General features: G+C 61.6%; 9 protein-coding genes across 9 annotated transcripts; 6 read left to right on the forward strand and 3 right to left on the reverse strand.

Annotated features, from left to right (window-relative positions):
• Window positions 1-31: 31 nt before the first annotated feature.
• PAN0_001c0578 (WD40 repeat-like protein) lies at window positions 32-1,768 on the forward strand (the record flags this gene model as incomplete). The annotated part of the gene is made up of 1 exon (XM_014804193.1): window positions 32-1,768. The coding sequence occupies one exon, from the start codon at window positions 32-34 to the stop codon at window positions 1,766-1,768; it is 1,737 nt and encodes a 578-aa protein (XP_014659679.1).
• Window positions 1,769-1,934: 166 nt separating this feature from the next.
• On the reverse strand, window positions 1,935-3,488 carry PAN0_001d0579 (lisH motif-containing protein; the record flags this gene model as incomplete). Its single annotated transcript, XM_014804194.1, has 1 exon — window positions 1,935-3,488. The coding sequence occupies one exon, from the start codon at window positions 3,486-3,488 to the stop codon at window positions 1,935-1,937; it is 1,554 nt and encodes a 517-aa protein (XP_014659680.1).
• Window positions 3,489-4,478: 990 nt separating this feature from the next.
• On the forward strand, window positions 4,479-10,933 carry PAN0_001c0580 (uncharacterized protein; the record flags this gene model as incomplete). Its single annotated transcript, XM_014804195.1, has 3 exons — window positions 4,479-8,048; window positions 8,186-8,260; window positions 8,606-10,933. The coding sequence occupies 3 exons, from the start codon at window positions 4,479-4,481 to the stop codon at window positions 10,931-10,933; spliced, it is 5,973 nt and encodes a 1,990-aa protein (XP_014659681.1).
• A 422-nt stretch (window positions 10,934-11,355) lies between these two features.
• Window positions 11,356-12,606, forward strand: PAN0_001c0581 (tRNA-methyltransferase; the record flags this gene model as incomplete). The annotated part of the gene is made up of 1 exon (XM_014804196.1): window positions 11,356-12,606. The coding sequence occupies one exon, from the start codon at window positions 11,356-11,358 to the stop codon at window positions 12,604-12,606; it is 1,251 nt and encodes a 416-aa protein (XP_014659682.1).
• A 340-nt stretch (window positions 12,607-12,946) lies between these two features.
• On the forward strand, window positions 12,947-14,437 carry PAN0_001c0582 (mitochondrial import receptor subunit; the record flags this gene model as incomplete). Its single annotated transcript, XM_014804197.1, has 1 exon — window positions 12,947-14,437. The coding sequence occupies one exon, from the start codon at window positions 12,947-12,949 to the stop codon at window positions 14,435-14,437; it is 1,491 nt and encodes a 496-aa protein (XP_014659683.1).
• A 24-nt stretch (window positions 14,438-14,461) lies between these two features.
• Window positions 14,462-15,849, forward strand: PAN0_001c0583 (muconate cycloisomerase 1; the record flags this gene model as incomplete). Its single annotated transcript, XM_014804198.1, has 2 exons — window positions 14,462-14,467; window positions 14,587-15,849. 2 exons carry the CDS (start codon window positions 14,462-14,464, stop codon window positions 15,847-15,849), a joined length of 1,269 nt encoding a protein of 422 aa, XP_014659684.1.
• Window positions 15,850-16,104: 255 nt separating this feature from the next.
• PAN0_001d0584 (uncharacterized protein) lies at window positions 16,105-17,874 on the reverse strand (the record flags this gene model as incomplete). Its single annotated transcript, XM_014804199.1, has 1 exon — window positions 16,105-17,874. One exon carries the CDS (start codon window positions 17,872-17,874, stop codon window positions 16,105-16,107), a length of 1,770 nt encoding a protein of 589 aa, XP_014659685.1.
• A 30-nt stretch (window positions 17,875-17,904) lies between these two features.
• Window positions 17,905-18,444, reverse strand: PAN0_001d0585 (uncharacterized protein; the record flags this gene model as incomplete). Its single annotated transcript, XM_014804200.1, has 1 exon — window positions 17,905-18,444. One exon carries the CDS (start codon window positions 18,442-18,444, stop codon window positions 17,905-17,907), a length of 540 nt encoding a protein of 179 aa, XP_014659686.1.
• Window positions 18,445-18,737: 293 nt separating this feature from the next.
• Window positions 18,738-19,043, forward strand: PAN0_001c0586 (uncharacterized protein; the record flags this gene model as incomplete). The annotated part of the gene is made up of 1 exon (XM_014804201.1): window positions 18,738-19,043. The coding sequence occupies one exon, from the start codon at window positions 18,738-18,740 to the stop codon at window positions 19,041-19,043; it is 306 nt and encodes a 101-aa protein (XP_014659687.1).
• Between the last annotated feature and the right edge of the window lie 1,008 nt (window positions 19,044-20,051).

The raw sequence follows: 20,051 nt of genomic DNA on the forward strand, positions 1-20,051 counted from the left end.
TCGTCCTCACCCGACACCACGGCTGCACAAGATGATCAGCGCACTCCAGTGGATCGCGCGCGGCAAGAGCCTGCCGCATCCCAAGAAGTATGTGCTCGACGACGACGAGATGGACCGCGTGTCCAAGATGGCCAACGTGCGCTTCGAGGATGCCAAGGAGCAGCTCGAGCGCGTGCAGCGCGACATTGCGCGCGGCAAGGACCCCTTTGCCGCCAACGAGGGTGGCGATGACGATGGCGAGTGGCAGGACGATGAGGGCGACGACGACATGAAGGATGACGACGATGCCATGGCCGATGCAGCCACCGAGGCCGCCAAGACGGATGCCAAGGAGGATCCGGACGATCTGTCGCGCTACAACCTCGACGAGTACGACGACGATGCGGCGGGGCAGGCTACTGCTGGAGCGTTCAGCAACATCCGTGGGCTGGCGGTGTACCAGAGCAACGAGGATGATCCGTACATCACCGTGCAGGAGGATGCGGAGAAGGACGAGGACGAGGAGCGCGAGGAGCTCGAAATCTACCCGACGGACAACCTCATCATCACCGCCAAGACCGAGGACGACGTGTCGCAGCTCGAGGCGTACGTCTATGCTGCCAACGATGCGAACCTGTATGTGCATCACGACCTCATGCTGCCTTCGTTCCCGCTGTGTCTCGAGTGGCTCGACTACGCGCCGGCGCGCGGTGGGGCGGACCAGAACACGCCCGCGAAACCCGCGGGTTCGGCGGGCAACTTTATCGCCGTCGGAACCATGGATCCCGAGATCGAGGTGTGGAGCATGGACGTTGTCGACGGCATGTATCCGGACGCCATCCTCGGGCGCAAGTCCGAGACGGACCAGCTGAATGCGCCGCTGGGGACGGGCAAGAAGAAGCGCAAACAGAGCAAGGCCCGTATTGCCAACGACGCCTTCCACGTGGATGCGGTGCTTGGGTTGAGCTGGAATCCGGTTGCGCGCAACCTTCTCGCTTCCGCATCGGCGGATAGTACGGTGAAGCTGTGGGATCTTTCGCGACCGCATACCTCGGACGATTCGACGGCGTTCCGATCGTTCAACCAGCATACGGACAAGGTGCAATCGGTTGCATGGCAGTGCAAAGCCTTGGGTGGTTCTGGATCGTCTTCCGCCAACCCGGCCGTGTTGTTGACGGGATCGTACGACAAAACGATGCGCATCTTTGACACGCGCACACCCGACACCGCTGCGGTTGTCCGGATCGGTAGTGATGTGGAAAGCGTTGTGTGGAATGGATGGAAGTCGGACGAGTTCCTATGCTCTCTCGAGTCGGGAATCGTCCAAGCATTTGACATTCGATCGCCCTCGAGTGCAAGTTGGACGCTACAGGCGCACGATACCGCCTGTACGGCTGTTGACATCTCGCCCCACATTCCTGGGTGTATTCTGACCGCTTCGAGCGATCGATCGATCAAGCTGTGGAATCTGGCTACTAGCGCAGAGGCTGCACCGTCGAGTATCAGTCTGGTGCTGGCGCGTGATTTGGGCTTGGGCAAGATTTTTGCTGCCAAGTTTAGCCCCAACGATCCTCTGACCCTCGCCGCCGCAGGAAGCGCCGGTCAGATGCAGGTCTTCAACGCCCTCTCCAACTCGGCCGTGCGCAAGACGTACGCCGACAGACTTAGGAAACTTACCGGCGACGCAAAGGTTGACCTCGACGGGACCGAACCCAGCCGTGGCGACGGAATCGTCCGTGTCGAAGACGATTCTGACGACGACGACGAAGCCGACGACATGCAGGACTAAACCCCCCCACACGGCTCTCCTTGCAATCTCCCTTTGTGCTCCCATCACCCTCTCTCTGTGCCTTGGTGCGCATGTGTGTGCTTTGACCAACTGAGAATTTGCAAAAAGTGCCAACGGGGCTACCAGTCTACAAGAACACGCCAAGCCGTGTATGCCCGACAGAACCTCACCTCTCGTGGAGGAAAGACCTAAACTTCCATGGCGGCATCTTCTTTGTGCTCGAGTGCTTCTTTGCGCTCGAGTCGTCGTACGCCGTACCGGCGGGACTGACGAGCGCAAACACGGGATGCGCACTGGGCACATGCACCTCTTCGGCATGCAGATGATTCGCCAGCAGCGTCGTCTGCCTCACCGCCACCTCGATGAGCGGCTGGCTCGACTTGCCTCCCCTCAACAGGATGGCCGAATTCACCTGCTCGGCGAGCGCCACTTTGCGCGACCGGTGCAGGAATCTGCGCACGGGCGAGTGCTCCACATCGGTGTACGCAAGCAGCGCCGTCACCTGCTCAAGCTCCTTGAGGTACATGGCGCGCCAGAAGCTGGGCAGCTTCTGCGCGCTCGTGTAGAGGCCCTGCGCATACGCGAGCGCCGAGTGGAGCGCCGGATTGAGCGCTGCACTTGTGCCCGTGGCCGATGTGGCCGAGCCGTTGGAGGACGAGGTGGAGGGCGCTGGCGACGCTGCCCGCGAAATGGCTGCGGCAGCGATGCCTGGTGTGGTGGAAGCGAGCGAGGGGAATGCACCGGCAGGGCCCATTTGCGGCGATGCAGCCGACGCCGCGCCGTTGGTGGCCGAGGCGAGCTGGGAGGTGGAGGCGGAGCGGATGGCCTCGATGAATACCTGGATCTGGAGGTTGAGCAGCAGATGGTCGGGCTCCATCGAGGTGGGGTTGGCGGGGAGCACCTTTTCGCAACCATTGGAGGTGGTGGTGGTGTTTGTTGTGCCGGCAGCTTTGGATCGGCTCGACTTGGAACCATTTGAAGCGGCGGTGCTTGTGGCAGTGGTGTTAGTTGGAGCGGTGCTGTTGAGGACGGTGGGGAAGTGGGCATTGATCATGTCCATGGCTTGACGGATGTGGCCTGCGATGATATAGTCTTTGATCTGCTTGCGCGCCCGCACGCCTCTGAGGTCGTCGGCGGTGAGATCGGGGCTGATGTCGACGTCAAGGTCGTCTTCTGCATCGTCAATGTCGGACGCCAGCTCGGCATCTGCGAGTTCATCCTGCGCTCCAGGCTGAGTTGTTCGGCTGGTGCCGTTGGAATGGCCATTGGTATGGTCTGTGTGCGCAGCAGTATGTTCGGAGGTGGTCGGGAGGAGGTTTTCGACCTCGATCTCCATGCTCGAGTCGTCGCGCGAGAGTGGAGGTGCGGAGAGGGGATGCGCCTGACGTGTGGCGGCGCCATTTGTGGAGGTGGTGGTGGCCGTGGAACGGAGAGCAGGCTCTGAAGGCGATCCAGTGGAAGTGTCTACTCGAGACGACGAAGCAGAGGCTTGCGATGTGGAGGCGGCAGCCGGACGTGCGGGCAGATCGGATGCATAGAGGTCGCCGATGATGCCGTCCTTTGCGAATGCGATGGCGGTGTCGGTGTAGCAGTGGTGGAGGAGGTAGTTGAGCACGAGCTTGCGCAGGTTGGCGGGCGAGGTGAGGTCGACATCGTCCGAGGATGCTGATGGGGATGCGGCGGGTTGGGTGCGTGTTGGGTCTGGCTTTGGCGGCTGCATGATGGACGCGATGCAGCCCGAGAGCGCGCTTGGTTGGTAAGTTGGGAGAAGGCGAGAAGGCGAGAAGGCGAGAATGCGGAGGAGGAGGTCAAGAGGAGAGAGAGATGGTTGGGTTGGGATGAGGAGCGGCACACGGGCACATGCGGCAATTGGCGAGCGGGTCGGTGATTCCGTGATTGCGATGTGCAGGTGGAGCAGCAGCGCTACTCTCAGTCACCCGCTACCCCAACCGAGCCTTTGGGAGAGCGAGCCTTTTTGGAGAGGGGGGCGCGCTTGAACCCTTGCTGCAGGCAAAGCGGCCAGCAGGGCTGTGGCCCCGACGCGCGCTCAGCAGCAAGCAGCAGCCTCTCAGCCGCTGAAAATCCAAGCTCACAGCTGCGTTGGCGGTGCGCGAGTGTGACGGTGTGGAGTAGCCAGCCCGATCCCTCTTTTCCAAGTCACAAAGTCACACTTGGGCTTTGCTATCGGCGGATCAGCACCGACGACAGCCTAATCGCATGCGGATCTGCCGACTGATGGCCGTAGCTGCTGCATCGTCTTGCTCCATCAATCGGGCGGGCGGGTCAGGCACCAACAAACTCGGATCGCCAGCCAAAGAGCCCCAGAGCCAAAACGCGTCGCCGCTCACGACTCCACTTTTTTGGCTGCTGCGTCCGCGCGAATTTGGCGCGTCCGCTTTGGCTCGGTCGGCTGAGAGCGAGACTACTGAGTGTTGGGCGGTGAGTGCAACACTCGAGGAAAGCTCGATCTCCCACCTTCTGTCTCTGTCTGCTCATCCACTTCCAGCCGGACCCCTCCTCCGGCTCTTCAGGCGTCTATCATCCCCTATACCTCTAGCCACGACAATCAGCCAACTCTCGGCCGCTCGATTATGCCGCTCTAAAACTAATCCTATCGGCGATTCGCATCACTTTGCTTTGCTGCGTACGCCATATTGAATGCTTCATGTAGGATCCCCATGATCGAAGGCCGCAACCACTTCCTACCACCATGAATCGCTCCGCAAGGGCCCATCGCTCCACAAAGATACCCAACGTCAAACTTCGACCTGCGCATCTCGAAACCCCAGACTCCCTCGCCTCGTCGTCCAAACAGCATCAGAACAAGGTCGCCCGTCGCCGCCACGAGCTCATCGACGACCGCGAGGATGCCGACCACTTCCGTCAGCTTCGCGACCAAGGCCATGACCACGGAGCTCACGTCGATGCCGACTTCATCGGATCCTCCGCACACCCGCTCAAGGGCGCCGTCATCTCCATCACCGGTCTCAGCGAGGCAAAAGCCGCCTTGACCCAGTACGCCAGAGAGCTCGGCGCAAGGGTGGAGGGCAACCTCACAGAGGACGTCACACACCTCGTCGCAGACAGACCAGGATCACAAAAGTATCGCTTTGCCCTCGACCTCGGCATGCACATCGTCAGCCCCGATTGGATCCACGCTGTACGCGACGCCTGGCTCCAGGGTGACGACGTCGACGCCCTCCAGCTCGAGCAGCAACATCTTCTTCCGCCCCTCTCCAACACCACCATCTGCTTCTCATCCCTTCAAGCCGCGGAACGCCGCAGACTGGTTCAGATCGCACACTCCCTCGGCGCAGTCGTCTCTGACGAGCTCCGCTTCGACGGCTCCGTCACCCACCTCGTCTCCACCACTCCAGATCCAAACGCCTCCAGCAGCGTGCGCCATCTGCTCCACTTTCTCGATCGTGGCCGTCACGGCCGCAACGGCAGGCGTGAACAGGCCGCCGCCCAAATCCTCGCCGTCCGTCCAGACTGGCTCGCAGACTGCCAAAAGGCCGACGGTTGTCTGAGCGAACAGACCTACTCCATCTTTGCCGATCTCCCCGACCAGCAACAACGCGCCGCGCTCATCCAAAAGGCACAGCACAAGATCCCCTCGCCCTTGGTCCGCCAAGAAAAGCCCGCGCCGCCCACCATCGGCAGCCCCTTCATCGCCTCGAGTCGTTCCAGCCTCAAAAATCCGCGCGACGGCGCAAAGTCCCAACACCAAAACAATGGCGACCAAGCAGACGAGGACGACGAAGAACCCATCACGCTCGGCTCCAGGCAAAAAGCCGCAGCCGCTGCGGAAAAGTCGTTCGACAGCATCCTATCCCAGCTCCGCAGCAATACGGGGCCCACTTCCTCCGCATCCCTCGCTCCACGCCCTTCCAGACCTGGCGTCGCTTCGACTCCCGCTTCCGCATCTGCACTCGTATCCGCTTCCGCATCCACACTCGACGTGCCGCCTGCACGTCCACCTCCGTCGGCTTCCAACACCACCACACATACAAATAGCCTCCTCGGAATGTCCCGCGCCTCCAGTTTCTCCCGCGCACCACCATCATCCACCGCTACGCCTGTCCATCAACGCAAGTCCACCACCAAACCCACCTTCCTCCCCCAACACAGCATGTCATCCAACAACATCTCCCACTCCACCGGCCCTCATCCTTGCTTCCACGCACAGACGTTCCGCGTTTGCTTGGGCGATCCACGCCGCAAAGAGTTGCTCGCTCAAGTTCTCGCTGAGAGTGGCGCCACGCTGCTCCAGGACAACAACGCTGCACCGCCCCAGTTTGCCGTCGTCGATCCCAAACAGGACGCCGCCTCTCTGCAGGCGCTCGTCAACGCAGGTGTCACGCCCGTGCTCCACTTCTGGATCGAGTACTGCCTCCACCACGAGACCTTTGTCGAGCCCGCCTCCTACTTTGCCGCTCTGCCCGCGCAGGTCCCCTTCCCCTTGCCGGATGCACATCGGCTCCGCGTATTCCTCCTTGGTTTCGAACCCGGTTCGCCCGAGCTCTACCACGCTCAGAAGCTGGTCAGCGAAATGGGCGGCACCGTCGCACCACAGATCAAGCGCGAGAACCTCACCCACGTCGTATGCGCCACCCGAGAGAGCTACGAGGGCCGGCGTGCCCAACGTGCGCGCAGTCACGGCATCCCCGTAGTCGGGCTCGAATTCCTCATCCGAGCCAAGCAAACGGGTCGCCTCGTCCCCGAGCCCTCGGCGGTCGCAATGATTGAGGCAGAATCTCTCGCCACGACCACCAGCAGCAGCAGCACTCACACGGATCCACGCACTTCGGCACAGTATCAACGAGCATCTTCGTCGAGGCAGAACTCTAACGGCTCAGCACAGGGTCGTGAGGGTCCGATGCTTCCGCTCACAGGCTGCACCGTCTCCCGATCCAAGGCCTTGGCATCTCAGACTGCCCTGCTCGAACGCAAGGCGCTGCAGCTCGGAGCGACGTGGCAGGCTCAGGCCAGCGAGGCTACCACTCACCTGCTCCATCGCGGCTCGGCACCGCCTCGTGAGAGCAAGGAGCTCAGCCGAGGTGTCTTCTCTGTCCATCCTTCGTGGCTCGACAAATGCCTGGAAGAGGAGATCCGTGTCGACGAGAGCCTGTTTCCGTCGTCCATGGACCCGGCAAAGTCGCTGCTCACCGTGCTATCCAACTCGGATGGTTCTGCCAGCGGCAACTTTCTATCCCAGGCAACGCAGTCCATCGCTCAACACAGGCGCGCGCCGCACTCGACGCAGGATGCGCGACAGACGCAGGCAACCCTCGTCGCTGCCGCCAAGCCCTGGCATCGCTCCATCTCGGCCGATGCAGCTCGATACTCTGGCGACTTGCTGGACGAAGCTCAAGACTCGGAAGCAGACACCAGGCGTGTTCGTGGACGCTCAGAGGAGATCGACTTGACGCACGACGATGAGGACGAATCCGGAGAAAACAGCGCTATGATCGACGACACTATGGACGAAGACAAGACCCTCGGTGAAGTGTCCCGAGATGCCCAAGTGGAGGTCGAGGAGGCTGTGGCACCCTCGAGCCAGACCCTGTTCGAGGAATATGCAAATGAGGCATCATTCGCCGTTCCACCTCTGCCAAAGGTGGGCAAGACATCGTCGGTCAACGACGTCGAAAAGCAAAAGCCGCACGCCGTAGCCCTGTCGGTTGGCGAGGGTCCGCGTGCAGGCCAGACTTCATCCGCTGATCAAGTGTTGGAGGCGCTACGATTGCGTGCGCTGGCTCAGGGTGCTCGCCGCAAGACCCGACAGCGCGCGCGCAAACAGCGCTCCGACGATCCTACGTCCGGTCGCAGCTCGAACGAAATGAACCTTCCTCCTGAGCAGGTGCTCGAGGCGCAGGCGCAGCTGGATGCGCGACGCGCTGCCGAAGCAGCCGCACATGGCTACTCGCTCGGCTTGGACCGAGACCTCGCCATGCCTGCTGGCAGTCAAAACGGCCAGAGCCAGAGCTTTGATGCGAGTGTCCGCATCGTGTACGACGATCCTGCAGCTCAAAAGGAACGCATGCGAATGCTCAAGATGCTCGAGCAGCAACCCGCAGCGAAAGCAGCCGCCGAAAATGGTGCGCAGCCCTTCGAAGACGGCGTCGCCGACGACAATGTGCCTGAAGTGCTCGATGCCGCTGACGCTGGGTCCAACATGTCTCGCAAACGCCCGGTGGAGGACTCGTTCGGCGCCGGAAGACAAGCAAGGCACTACTGGGAGAACCGCAACAGCGAGAGTCCTACCAAACGTCCCGTGGTTCGTCGACAACCCTTGGCTCGACGCTGATCAAGGCACCACTTTCCAACCTTAGCGTAGCATGCGTCTCTATCTCACATCTATATTGCATAACTTCATACTCGTATCCTGTAGCTCTGTTCGTATTGTCCTTGCAGAGCAAAGCATCATCTTATCGGAGCTGTCACCGGCGACTGGCCATCGTTGCATCGTATCGGGCCGTCGAGGTTGCGGTGGGTCCAGGCTGTGTATATCGTCGATCTTACATACATTGGAATTTTTCACCTTGGGACCCTGGCAAAGGCGCGTCGGCTCAGACTCGACGCGTCTGAGGCTCATCATCGGTGACGATGGATGGCTTTGGCTGGAGCTAGGACGCAGATGTATATGCGCAGTCCAAGACCATCACCATCGTCTCGTTCACTTCTTGTCGGCATCTCTTGTCATCTTCCATCTCGTCCCGGCCGCTCACGCTCAGACTTCCATGCAGGAGATAAAAGGGGCGTTTCTCTCTGCATCGACAATCAGCTCAGCCCGATAACTTCTCTCGGCGAAACGGTCATCTGCCATCCACCTAGCTCCGACAGCGCAAGGGTGCAGCAGCCAGTGCATCCGCGGCAGAGTCGATGGCACCACAGGCATCGCGGCGCTTCCACGAAGCAGGCGTGGGCTCGCGCACCGGTCTGCGTCTTTCGGCCGTCGCGCGCGACCAGGATGGGTTTGAAGACCTCGAGGCTTTCTACAAGGCGAGCCAGGCTGCGCTAGACCATCGCCAGGAAGGAGATGCCGACTCGGACGAGGCCGGAGACGACGACTACGACTCTTTCGACGAAACGCACTTTAGCCGCCGATCCAGCAAAGGCGCAGGAAAAGATGCGCGCAAAAACGCACCATCCAGCAGCAGCGCCATGGACCTCCAAACCAGCTCAGCGCCTTCGCCACGCTCGGTACTGCGCACTTCTCGGCCAGCGTCTTCCTATGCCGGCTCTCCGTCGCGGCGATCTCACGCTCAGGCACCGAACATGACTCTGGCAGACGACGATGATGACGACTTTGATCTGCCCAACTTGTCCACCGGCTCGCGCAGCTTCGACCTCGGCGCATTGGCAGGCGACGATGACGTTGACGACCGCGATGCTCCGAGTGCCCCCGCACGCGGTCTATCTGCTAGGCAAGCACAGCCAATCCCAGCATCGGCCAAGGGAAAGAAGGCGGCGGCACCCAGACGCGTCGATCTGTTGGATTCGGATTCAGATGATCAAGGGCCGCCTGCAGACGCACACCGTCGATTCCAGAAGGCCGACGACGATGCAGAGATGTCGAGCGACTACGATATCGTCCCGATCAGCTCTTCACCCGCCAGGAAGAAGAAGACCGCCGCGTCAAAACCAAGGTCACCCGCCGCCAAAACAGCATCAAAAGCTGCATCAACATCTGCATCAGGCAGCAGGACTGGTGTTGCGCAGCGCGACACCACCCCGCCAACCGCACGTCCTGGCGCAGCTCACTCACCCCAGCAAAAGCCTGCACGATCGCCAAAGAAGGTCTCTCGGCCTCCACCGCCGCCCGAGATCAGCTACGAGGACTCGCGACCCAACTTCATGCACGACGAATCACCGCAACCTGACCCACAACCGTCGCCACCAACGTCGCCGCCAGCAAAGCGGAAACGCGGAAGACCACCCATGAACCAAGCGGCGCAGAGCAACATTCTCGATGATCTGCAGCCTGAAGAGCAATTACCGCCAGCAAAGAAGAAGAGCGCCGGCCGTACTGCCGGCAGCGGCGTCAAGTCGAAAAAGGTCGGCGCCGAAAAGGCGAACGCCAAGCAGCGGACGGGTGAAGTGGTGGAAAAGGTGCGAGCGCAACCGCGCGAGGCGACCGTGATCGACGAGAACGGCGTACGCCGGAGCACGCGGCAGCGATTCGCGCCACTCGAGTATTGGCGTGGCGAACGTGTGCGCTATGGCCGACCCAGTCTACCGAACGAGGAGCTTCGAGCGTCGCAACGGCCTGGAGAAGACGACTTTGAGGACAGTCTTGGGGCGATGCCGATGCGGAAGCGCGTGCCTGTGCTCGACGTCAAGGAGGTCATTCGCGTGCCGCGAGCTCCGGGTGAGGGGACGTTTGCCGGCACCACACGCGCGCGTGCCACGCGGCGTCGCGCTGCGCCTTCCACTGCCCCGCGCAAGGCCGAGGAGAAGCTGCCAAAGCGAGGCTCTGCACCGCCCGACGGCGACGAGGACGAGTGGCTGCTGCTGGACCCCACCGCCGACACTGTGCATGTCGAGGACGGATGGGACCGCGAAACGCTCGAGACGGGACTGGTGATTGACGAGGACGGTGAGGAGGTCGAGATGTCGGTGGTTCGCACCAAAGATTCTCTCCATCCCATAATGGCTGCCGGGCAACAGTTCGGTTTCGAGAAGATCTTCAACTGCGGTGGACTCATGGCTACGGGCGTGCTGCACTTACCGCCCGGAACGAGGAAGCCCACCAAGCCGAGCAAGGACAACAGCTTTGTATTCTGCGTTCTGCAGGGCGCTCTTCGTGCCACGGTGCACCGCAAGAGCTTCATCGTCGGCCCGCATGGCATCTTCCAGGTGCCGGCGGGAAACACGTACGCGCTCGAGAACATCTGCCAGCGCGACGTGCATCTCTTCTTTGCCCAGTGCAGGAAGACGCGCAAGGCCAACGCGGGTGACTTGACCACCTTCACGCAGGCTTCCGATACGAGCTACAGCGTGCCCGGCTGGACCGACAGTCAGCGCGTACTCCAGAGCCCCCAGCAGAGCCAGCAGAGCCGGCAGAGCCAACACCAACCGCCGCCGCTTTCAGACGACGAAGACGACTTTGAAACGAGTCGACAGCTCAAGAGCAAGAAGCGCGTGTTCAGAAAAGTGTAGTTGTTCTTCCAGTTGCAATCGTATATACCCCACACTAGCGCCGCAGAAGAGGACCGGAAGTACCTCGAAGCAGGGTTCTGATGTGTTGGTCTTGCTTGCAAGCAAGGCAAAGGTGAGTGAGTGTGCTGCCGAGGAGGAGCGGCGATGTGGAGGCGAAACGTCGAGATTTTTTTTGGTGGTGGAATTTTTGGGTGAGCTTGCATTTCCGCCACCCTCCTTCCGACCACCAATCACTCGCAACAGCAACGCTGGTACCAACATGGTGGTCGCTTCTCCATCCTTATAACATTGTGTTCATGTCGTTACGAATGCTGGGTCAGCTTGGTGCGGCAGCGAGGTCGGCCGGGCCGAGTCTGCTTTGCCGTCGGTGGACTCGACTGCTCAGTACTGGACCGGGGCATGGTCCTCGGAAAGGCGACCGGATGGTAGTTGCCATGTCCGGGGGCGTCGATTCGAGCGTAACAGCGCTGCTGCTCGCTCAAGCGGATGCGTACGATCTAGAGGCCGTGTTCATGCGCAACTGGAACGAGCTCGACGAGAGCGGACGCATGGAACCCGGGTCGGGCGGCGCATCGGGCTGCACGTGGCAGCGCGACTGGGAAGATGTCCAGGCCGTCTGTAGACACCTTGGCAACATCCCCGTCAGGATGGTCGACCTTAGCCGCGAGTACTGGACGCAGGTCTTCGAGCCGGCGCTGGACGAGTGGAGGGACGGCACAACGCCCAATCCCGACGTCAGTTGCAACCGCGAAATCAAGTTCGGCGCACTCATGGACCGGATCATCCCCCAAGCAGGCATGGCTTCAAGCACCCAATCTGGCGCTTCTCCGGCTACAGCGGAGGGCGGCAAGACCTGGCTGGCAACAGGACACTATGCGAGGGTTGGCTGGTCGCCCGAGGCAAGGCCGATGTTGATGCGTGCCACGGACAGGACGAAAGACCAGACCTACTACCTCTCGTCCGTGGGCGAGGCCAAGCTGCAGCATGCGCACTTCCCACTTGCCGGTCTGCTCAAATCGGAGGTGCGCGAGCTTGCAGCCAAGTACGAGCTGCCTACAGCCGCGCGCAAGGAGTCGATGGGTATTTGCTTCATTGGCACGCGCGGATCCGACGGCAAAGCCATCAGCAACACTCTCGGCTTCGAGTCCTTCCTCAACGGCTACATTGCCTCTCCTCCCGGCGAGATGGTCGACGAGTCTGGCCGCGTCGTGGGTCAGCACCGCGGACTACACTCGCTCACCGTGGGCCAGAGGGCAAGGATAGCGGGGGCAAGCGAGAAGTTCTACGTCGCCCGAAAGGACACGAAACACAATCGCATCGTCGTCGTTCAGGGCAAGAACCATCCGATGCTCATGTGCACGCGCCTCAGAGTGGCACATCTAGACTGGATCTGGAAGGAGCCCCCACCAGAGCTACTACAGGGTGCGGCAGGAAGCGTAAGGGTGCTGGCTCAGGTGAGACACAGGCAGGCCGAAACCGAGTGCATCGTGACCAGGCACCAGGGTGGGCAGGGAAGTGGATATGTGGTCGAGTTCCCGGAGCCCGTGCTGGCGGTGGCGCCAGGACAGGTGCTCGGGTTGTGGAGGGGTGAATGGTGTCTCGGCAGCGGCATCATCCAGTCGGTTGATACTTTGCACGACGACGCAGCACGACCGCGCGCAGGGTCAATCTGATCCCATGAAAGTCGATGTAATCATATATAGATGTCCTTCTTGTTGTAATTGTACTCTTTCGATGCTCCGTCGATGCTTGTTGGTCGCATGAACGAAGCAAGTTGGCGGCTTTGCGGGATCGGTGGATTGAATTCAGATCGGCAGATCGGGACAGCGCTATCTCTCCCGATCTGCGATCCTGGTCGGGCAAATAGTTTTTCCCGCTCTCCGCCGCTCCACTTTCCGGCACTTCCGAGGCGCTTTCTTTTTCCGCTGTTCTGCCCGGCTCGGCTCAGACTTCGCAAAGAGGACGGTCCTCGGTCTCCCCTTCTACCACCACCTCCACCACACACACATGGCAATGTCGGCATCAGCGCAAGCATCGACGTCCGCCACAGGTACAGCCGAGCGCGTCCTGCGTCTGCACGTGTGGGGTAGCCACTCCGCGCTGCCCACGCTCGACCCGACCTCGCTGTACGCCGCTGCGCTGCTGCATGCCACGTTTGAGCACAACGAGCAGGTGCGCATCCAGCTCGCGAGTGCGTCGACGTCGATCGCGCGTGTGCCGCTGCTGCAGGTGCTGGACGAGCACAGCGAGACGGTGCAGCTCATCGACAGCGTCGACGAGATCCGCTCCTTCTGCACCTCGGCTGGGCTCGACGCTGCGGTTGCTGCAGATGGGGAAAAGGCAGCAAAGCAAACGGCGTTGCACGCGCTGCTCGACGACCAGCTGCTTGATCTCACGCTGCACTCGCTCTTCAGTCTTCCGTCCAACTACCGCGCCGTCACCGCGCCCGCGTATTCGTCGGTTGGTGGGGTGCAGCCGTTGACATCGTCCAACCCGCTCGCGAAACTGGCTGCGCTCCCGGCGGCGTTTCAGCCATCGATCCCGGCTCGGCTGCGCAACGTCGTCGAGGCGCGACTTACCGCAGCGGGACTGTGGGGTCTCGGCGGCAAGGAGGTAGCGATGCAAAGCTCCGAGTCGGACGACCTTGCCGCGCGTGCGGGCATCGTCCCCACCAAGAAACGAGGCCTCGGTGCGTCGGCCAAGCAGGCTACGCGCGACGAATTCGAGCGGTCCAAGCTCATCAATCGCGCCAGAGACGTACTTGACGTCGTCAATGCCGCGCTGCCCTCGTCGCCGGCACTCTACATGCTTGATGCGCCCGAACCCAGCAGCATCGACGCGCACGTGCTCGCCTACCTCGCACCGCTCGTTTTCGCCCAGCCCAATCTGCCTATCGATGCTCTCCCGCGCCTGATCGAATCGAGCTATCCCACCCTTGCCGCATACCTCGCCACCGTGCGCGAAAGGCTCTTCCCCGCTCAAGCCACATGGGTCTCGCCATCGGATGTCCAGTCCAACCCGCCTGTGCTGGCGGGCACGCAGGCGTCCTCTTCGCTACTCTCGTACTTCTGGCCGTTCGATTCCTCGTCAAAGGCAAGTGACTTTGCTCCTCCACCAGCCGGCACCGATACGCGCAGCCACGCACGTCCCACAGCACCCTCGTCGGCCCCGCGCCCGGCCAGACCAAACGGAGCGCCCAGCCAGTCGCCCGAAGACCGCCGTCTGCGCTGGGGCCGCGCAATTTGGATTTGCTCGGCTCTCGTAGGCCTCGTCGGCTACACCTTCGCCAGCGGCATTGTGAGTGTGCAGTTTGTCGACTCTGATTCCCTCGACGACGATGATGACGACTACGATGAGGAGGAGGAGGGCGAGGACGACGAGGATGAAGATGAAGAAGATGACCAAGACGAAGACGCCTGGCAGGTGCAGGGCGAAGGTGACGAGGACGACGAGCTGGACGAGCTGGATCTGGACGGAGACGACGATGATGATGACGAGTATTAAACGCATTCTCTGCTGTACACTACTATGGCTGTGCGTGGCAACGCAGCTTTATTTTTCCGCTCGTCGTGGTCGTCTCTTTGTCTGTCCGGATTTTTGTGGCGAGGAAGCGTGCTTTGCTGACATCCGTCCATCCTTACTTGTTTGTGTAGCCTTGTCAGGAATTCGCGGTGTACGATGCGACGACGAGCTGCGGCGCCGGCACGTCTGCACTAGTATCGGGCGTGGGCGAGCAGGTGTGCCCGAGGCGACGCCACGTGGTTACGGGCACATTCAACTCGCCCGACCTGTTTGTGCTCGAGTACGACACGCTTGCGCACACGCTCTCGATCCTGCACCAGATCCGCGCCGAGGGTCCGCACCAGTACCTCGCGTACGGCGAGTCTTCGTCCGGCGGTACGGTGTATGCCACCACCTGGGGGTCTCCCTCGACGCTTTCTGCGTGGCACGTCACGGACGACTATGGCTTGAGCTTTGGTAATCATGTTCCCATTACGGCGACGGGGAGCTATGTGCATGTACAGCCTCCGCCGTACGCGAGTCTGACGTCGCCATCGTTCGGCTCGACGCCCGGACTCGCGCACTGGCTCGGCTCGGCAGGTGGTCCGACGGGCGAACTGCACAGACTCGATCCCGAAACGGGTCGGATTGGAGAAAAGGTGCACGAGCTCATCTTCCTCCCCGGCGGTGCAGCCGACCTGGAGAAGGCAGACAAGAGCAGGAAGGCGTTGCGCTACGGTGCGCACTCGTTCGACTGCTCCAGCACGGCTGCGGACCAGGTGGCGTTTGTGGCGGATCTGGGCGCCAACGCTGTACAGGCGTACAGCTTCCCGGATCTCGAGCATCTGTATACGGTACCGAGTGCGCAAGATGGCGATGGACCACGTCATTCCATCCCACACCCGCATCTTCCGCTCCTGTTCACAGTGACGGAGCATACGAATCATGTCGATGTCTACCGCCTGCCCAGTGCGCGGGGGCAACAGCCCGTGCACATTGCACGCGCCGACATGCTGACGCCATCCCAGGCGGCGCATCGACACGACTTCCGCGGTGACACGCTGCGGTTCAGCTCCGATCTACGCTTCCTCTTCGCCACCACACGCGGCATGACCCCCGCCACCAAGGGCCTGCTCGTAGCCTACCGCCTCGATGTTTCCGATCTGGAAGTGAAGCTCACGCTCGTGCATCGATTCGAGACACGCACAAGCGGAGGCAAAGCCAACGCAATCGAGCTCGCCCCGGCCCCGCCCGACCACGACCTGCTCATCCTCACCGACGACGAACTCGGCTTCATGGACGTACTCACCTTCGACCCGACCTCGGCCACGTTCGACGTCAAAGCCACTGCCCAACTCCCGCCCCTCGAGGATGCAAAGCCCCAAGGCGCAAGTCATGCAATCTGGCTCCCCTAACTCACACACACACACACCTGCTCGAGATTTGCGGTGAAGAAATTTGTCATTCGAGAGACCCCAATGGAAAGAAAATGCAACCAGTACAAAAAGGGTAGAGTGCGAAGAAGATGCGTGTATATATGATCCCCGTGACGTCATGACCGATATCCAAAACAAGAGAGCGAGAACCAAAGCAAATGAAAGAGAGAGAGAGAGAGAGAGAGAGAGAGAGAGAGAGAGAGAGAAAGAAGATCCAAGACGAGGAGGGCAAGGTTAGATGGAGAGTGGGGAAGTTCTTCGGGAGTGTTTTTGGTTGAGTGGGGGAGACTCGAGGTCTGGTGACGAGACTGCCGTCTCTGGGGGGCTGAGGAGCTCGCGCATGTCGAGCAGGCTTGGACTGGTGGTTTCGGTCGAGCTGTGACTGTCCGTATGATGCCGCAACAATCCGTGTCCCCTCGCGTCAGCCTGCTGGGCTTGGAGCAACGATGCGTCGACCTGGGCGAGTTTGACGTCGGTGCTGGCGGCGAGCAGGCTCTGGGCGCGTGCCCAGTCGCTCGTGCGAGCCTGGCTGGCTCGAGGCTGTTCTCTGTCGGTACGGGTGGCGGGAGCGTCGGCGGAAGTCGCGGGTTGGATGCGGAACGTGCGCTGTTCGGCACCGTATGCTGCGGGATCGAATCGCTCTGTCTGGGACACCGAGGCTGGTGGCGCAGTGTTAGCGGCAACGAGTGGAGCGTGGACGTTGGCGGCGTGCGCCTGCTCGCTCGAGCGTGCGAGCTGCTGCATCGTCTTTTCGAGCAGGCTCGGGCGCGACTGGACATTGGGCTGGATGCGTAGCCTACGCACGCGCCGTGTGCATTCGCCCTCGCCCGCACCGTTGAGCTGCCCACCTGTACGTGCCTCTACCTCGTGCACTTTCCCCAGCGCGGGTGTGAACGTCGACTGGGCTTCGTCCACCGTGGAGAGCGCGCGCGGAGAGGTGTAGCGCGTGTCGACGACACTGTGTGCGGATGCTTCGGGTGTGCATGCGGGTGTTGCGACAGGACTCGACACGGCGGGTAGCGGATGCGCCTCTTCCGACTCGGTCTCGCTGCTCGAGGCGTCAACAAAGCAGAACGTGCGTTGGTCGCCCTCCTTCGGCACCAGCGACGGCTTCCTTCTATGCCCCTTGACGCCCGTGCTCACGTGCGAGTGTCCGGATCCCGACTCTCCCGACGCCGACTTCTCCAGCTGCATCGCCTGTGCTGCTGGCGGCAGTGTGGACTCGGTCGCCGCCCTCGTCAGCCTCTGCCTTACCGCTCCGGTGCCTGCCGAAAACGACTGGCTCTTCCCCAAGCCTCCCTCTGCCCCCGTCTTGGTTGGTGTAGCCACCTCGGCTGCTTGGTCCGGACTTGTCACACCCGCCGAGGCACTCTGCTGTGACGAGCCCCTCGACAGCGCATGGTGTTCGACGGCATGTGCAAACGACTGTTGGAACGGCATATTCCACACCACACTCCCTGCGGACTCCATCGGCGACATGCTCGCCTCACTCATGCCCGCCGCCATGCCAAAGTATCCCGTGGATCCGGTCTCGCTCGGTGCTCGGCGACTGCCGGACCTGCGCGGCTTGGCGCCAAAGTTGGTGACGAAGCTGACGCGCGGCGAGGTGGGAGCGCCCTCGGATGCGACGCGCGTGCGTGTGAGCTGGTCCAGATGCAGCAGCAGATCGGTATGTGCGCTTCCGTTCCGACTGCTCTCCGAGCTCGGCTCGGACACGGAGCTCTCACTGCTGTTCTCGAGGTTGCTGGGGTCGCATCCGACGAATGGTGCGGCGCCGAGCGAGAGGAACTCGTCCAGCACCGCTGCCGAGTCGTGCTCGTCGAGCGTAGGCACTGATGCACGTCGAGCAGTCAGCGCGTCGTTGGGGCATACGGTGCTGCCGTTGGACGAGGCCGCATGGCGTGCTGGTGCGGTGCGCTTGACGGGCTGCCGGAAGAGAAGCTCGCCGATGTGGTTGCCGAGGAAGTCGTCGCCGACCGCCTTGGTCGCCGTATGCGTGCGCATGATGCGTCCACCCACTGGGCACTGGCCGCCCTAGATGTCTGAAGCGCGATACGACCAGCTACGCTGCGCACATGGAGGTCGACGATGTGCCGACGAAGGCTGAGACGGAGCGATAAAGATGTCGAGAGGATGCGGAGTGTCGGATAGTTCGCTCAGCGACCGTGCTGCAAGGTCGGTGGTGCTAAGGGGCCGAAAAGCTGCCTGATAGAAGGCGTGGAGTCTGCGGCTGGGTAAGGCTGTTGAATGTGCGTGTGCTGCTGCTGATCTGGACTGCGACTGTCGAAGCCCAATGGTGTGTGCGGTTGAAAGATGGAAGGACCAAGTATGTGGTGCTGGTATAGATGCTAGGTGCGCAAGGATGATGAACAAGATGGACGTAGACAGCAGATGGAGTTGGAGATGGAGACGTAGGTGGAGATGCCAAGAGGCCAAGCTGCCGAATGCCAAGGGAGGAGGGAGGGGAACTTTGGGCCAGGCAGTGGAGGAAGTGTGGAATTGAAGCGAGACTGAGCCATCCACGCCTACCTCTTCCAAGCGTCCAGCCTGTGCGGCTACTTTTGGTTGTCTCATGCCATTCCGCCTTGCAGGCTTCCACCACTCATCACTTGCGGGCCTGGCAACTGCAATGCGGCTGCCAGACCCACCGGGATGTGCTTCAAGTGCTTGATTCTGGCTTTGGCGCAACGTCCCACGACCCGCGTCGCCCGCCTTGGCGACTTTGTGCACCCGGCATCGGGCCCCGGCCTTTGGCGTGCCCAATTTTTTTCCCTCGCTCTGCTGCCTTGCTGCCGCTCTCTCATTAATCGGCAATAAATAAAATATAAAACTGTGGGTTTCAGCCGGGTGGATGAACACGGCTCGGTATGCTCGTCGAGATCGGCGCCGCAGTGTGTAGCAACCAGCGAGCTTGGGATGCGCTAACCAAGCTCGCTTCCGCTGCACAGAGCATAGAGGGAGCCCGGGGGTTTGGTCACACCGAGCTGGAGCGCGCGCACCCGCCGGCGTCTGCATGCCGCTACGACGATCGCGTCGCTCGCTCCTCCCCCAACCTCCTGATACAAGGCTCGCTCGCCTACGAGGTTCAGCACGCGTGGTTTCGAGCCTGGTTGCCAGCCACTGCCGTAACATTGACCGCAGCCGAGCCCGGGCGGATTTGGACGACGGATTAGCGTAAGGGTCAAAAGGCGCGCCAACTCCAAGCGGTGGCCGTAGGGGTTGACCGCGCGTGAGGGGCTTTGCTAACCCCCAACGGCTCGTCTAGTCGCTTGCTTGAGACGGAAAGTCAAGTGACTCTAGATGGTGCATGACGGAACTGTCTGCGCGGACGCTAGGACGATGCGGAGGGGCGCTGTGCAGCCGGGGGGGATGGAGCCGCTACGTACCACAAAAGTCAGCATTGCGGGTCTTCAGGGTCTCTTGCTTGTCCGAGCCGCCGTGCGCTGGTACGCTGTCATTGTCTCAGCATCGCCGTTTGTGCCAGGATGGACTTGCAGGACCGACGACTCAGGGTGCCGACGAGCTGGCTTTCCGGTGGAAGGAGCAAGGCTGATGGAGGGCCGACGCGAGCATCGCTGCACCGTCCGATGGGCGCGGAAATTCGACGTGCGCATCGAGGTTGGCAGCTGTCAAGTTGCGGAGCTCCTTTGGTCCGCAGCTAAGGCACCGTCCCGTAGCCGATCCCGAGAAAAAGCGAGACTTTGGATGTGGAGGTTGAGCGGCCAATTTTGAGATCACAAGCGCTGAGTTGGGCATTTGGACTCCAACACTCAGCGACCGCCAGCTGCAGTGCTGCTCCCACTCCGACCAAAGTGAGACCTTTGCGTCCAGAACGCGCCCGGCTGCCGTGTGAATCCGAACACTCCCCAGCTGCGGATCCTTGAGCCTATCGGTTGCCAACATCGGGAATCACGTAGCCGTGTCGGATGCTCTTCCGCTGCTCGCGTCCGCCGCTCTGAACAAAATTTCCCAACGTGCATGAGCCACAATGGATCTCTTCGACCTCGGAGTGTGTGTCGTTGCATTGGGCGTTGCGCAGATCTGACGGTGCGGTGACGGAAGGATCTGCTGTGCTGAATCCGAGCGTGTTCGGGATTCGGTTGGTCTATCCGACCCCCCCCCCCCCCCCCCCCCCCCCCCCCCCCCCCCCCCCCCCCCCCCCCCCCCCCCCCCCCCCCCCC

Source organism: Moesziomyces antarcticus (assembly GCF_000747765.1).
Source record: "Moesziomyces antarcticus DNA, scaffold: scaffold_v10001, strain JCM 10317, whole genome shotgun sequence".
In the NCBI taxonomy this organism is placed as follows: Eukaryota; Fungi; Basidiomycota; class Ustilaginomycetes; order Ustilaginales; family Ustilaginaceae; genus Moesziomyces; species Moesziomyces antarcticus.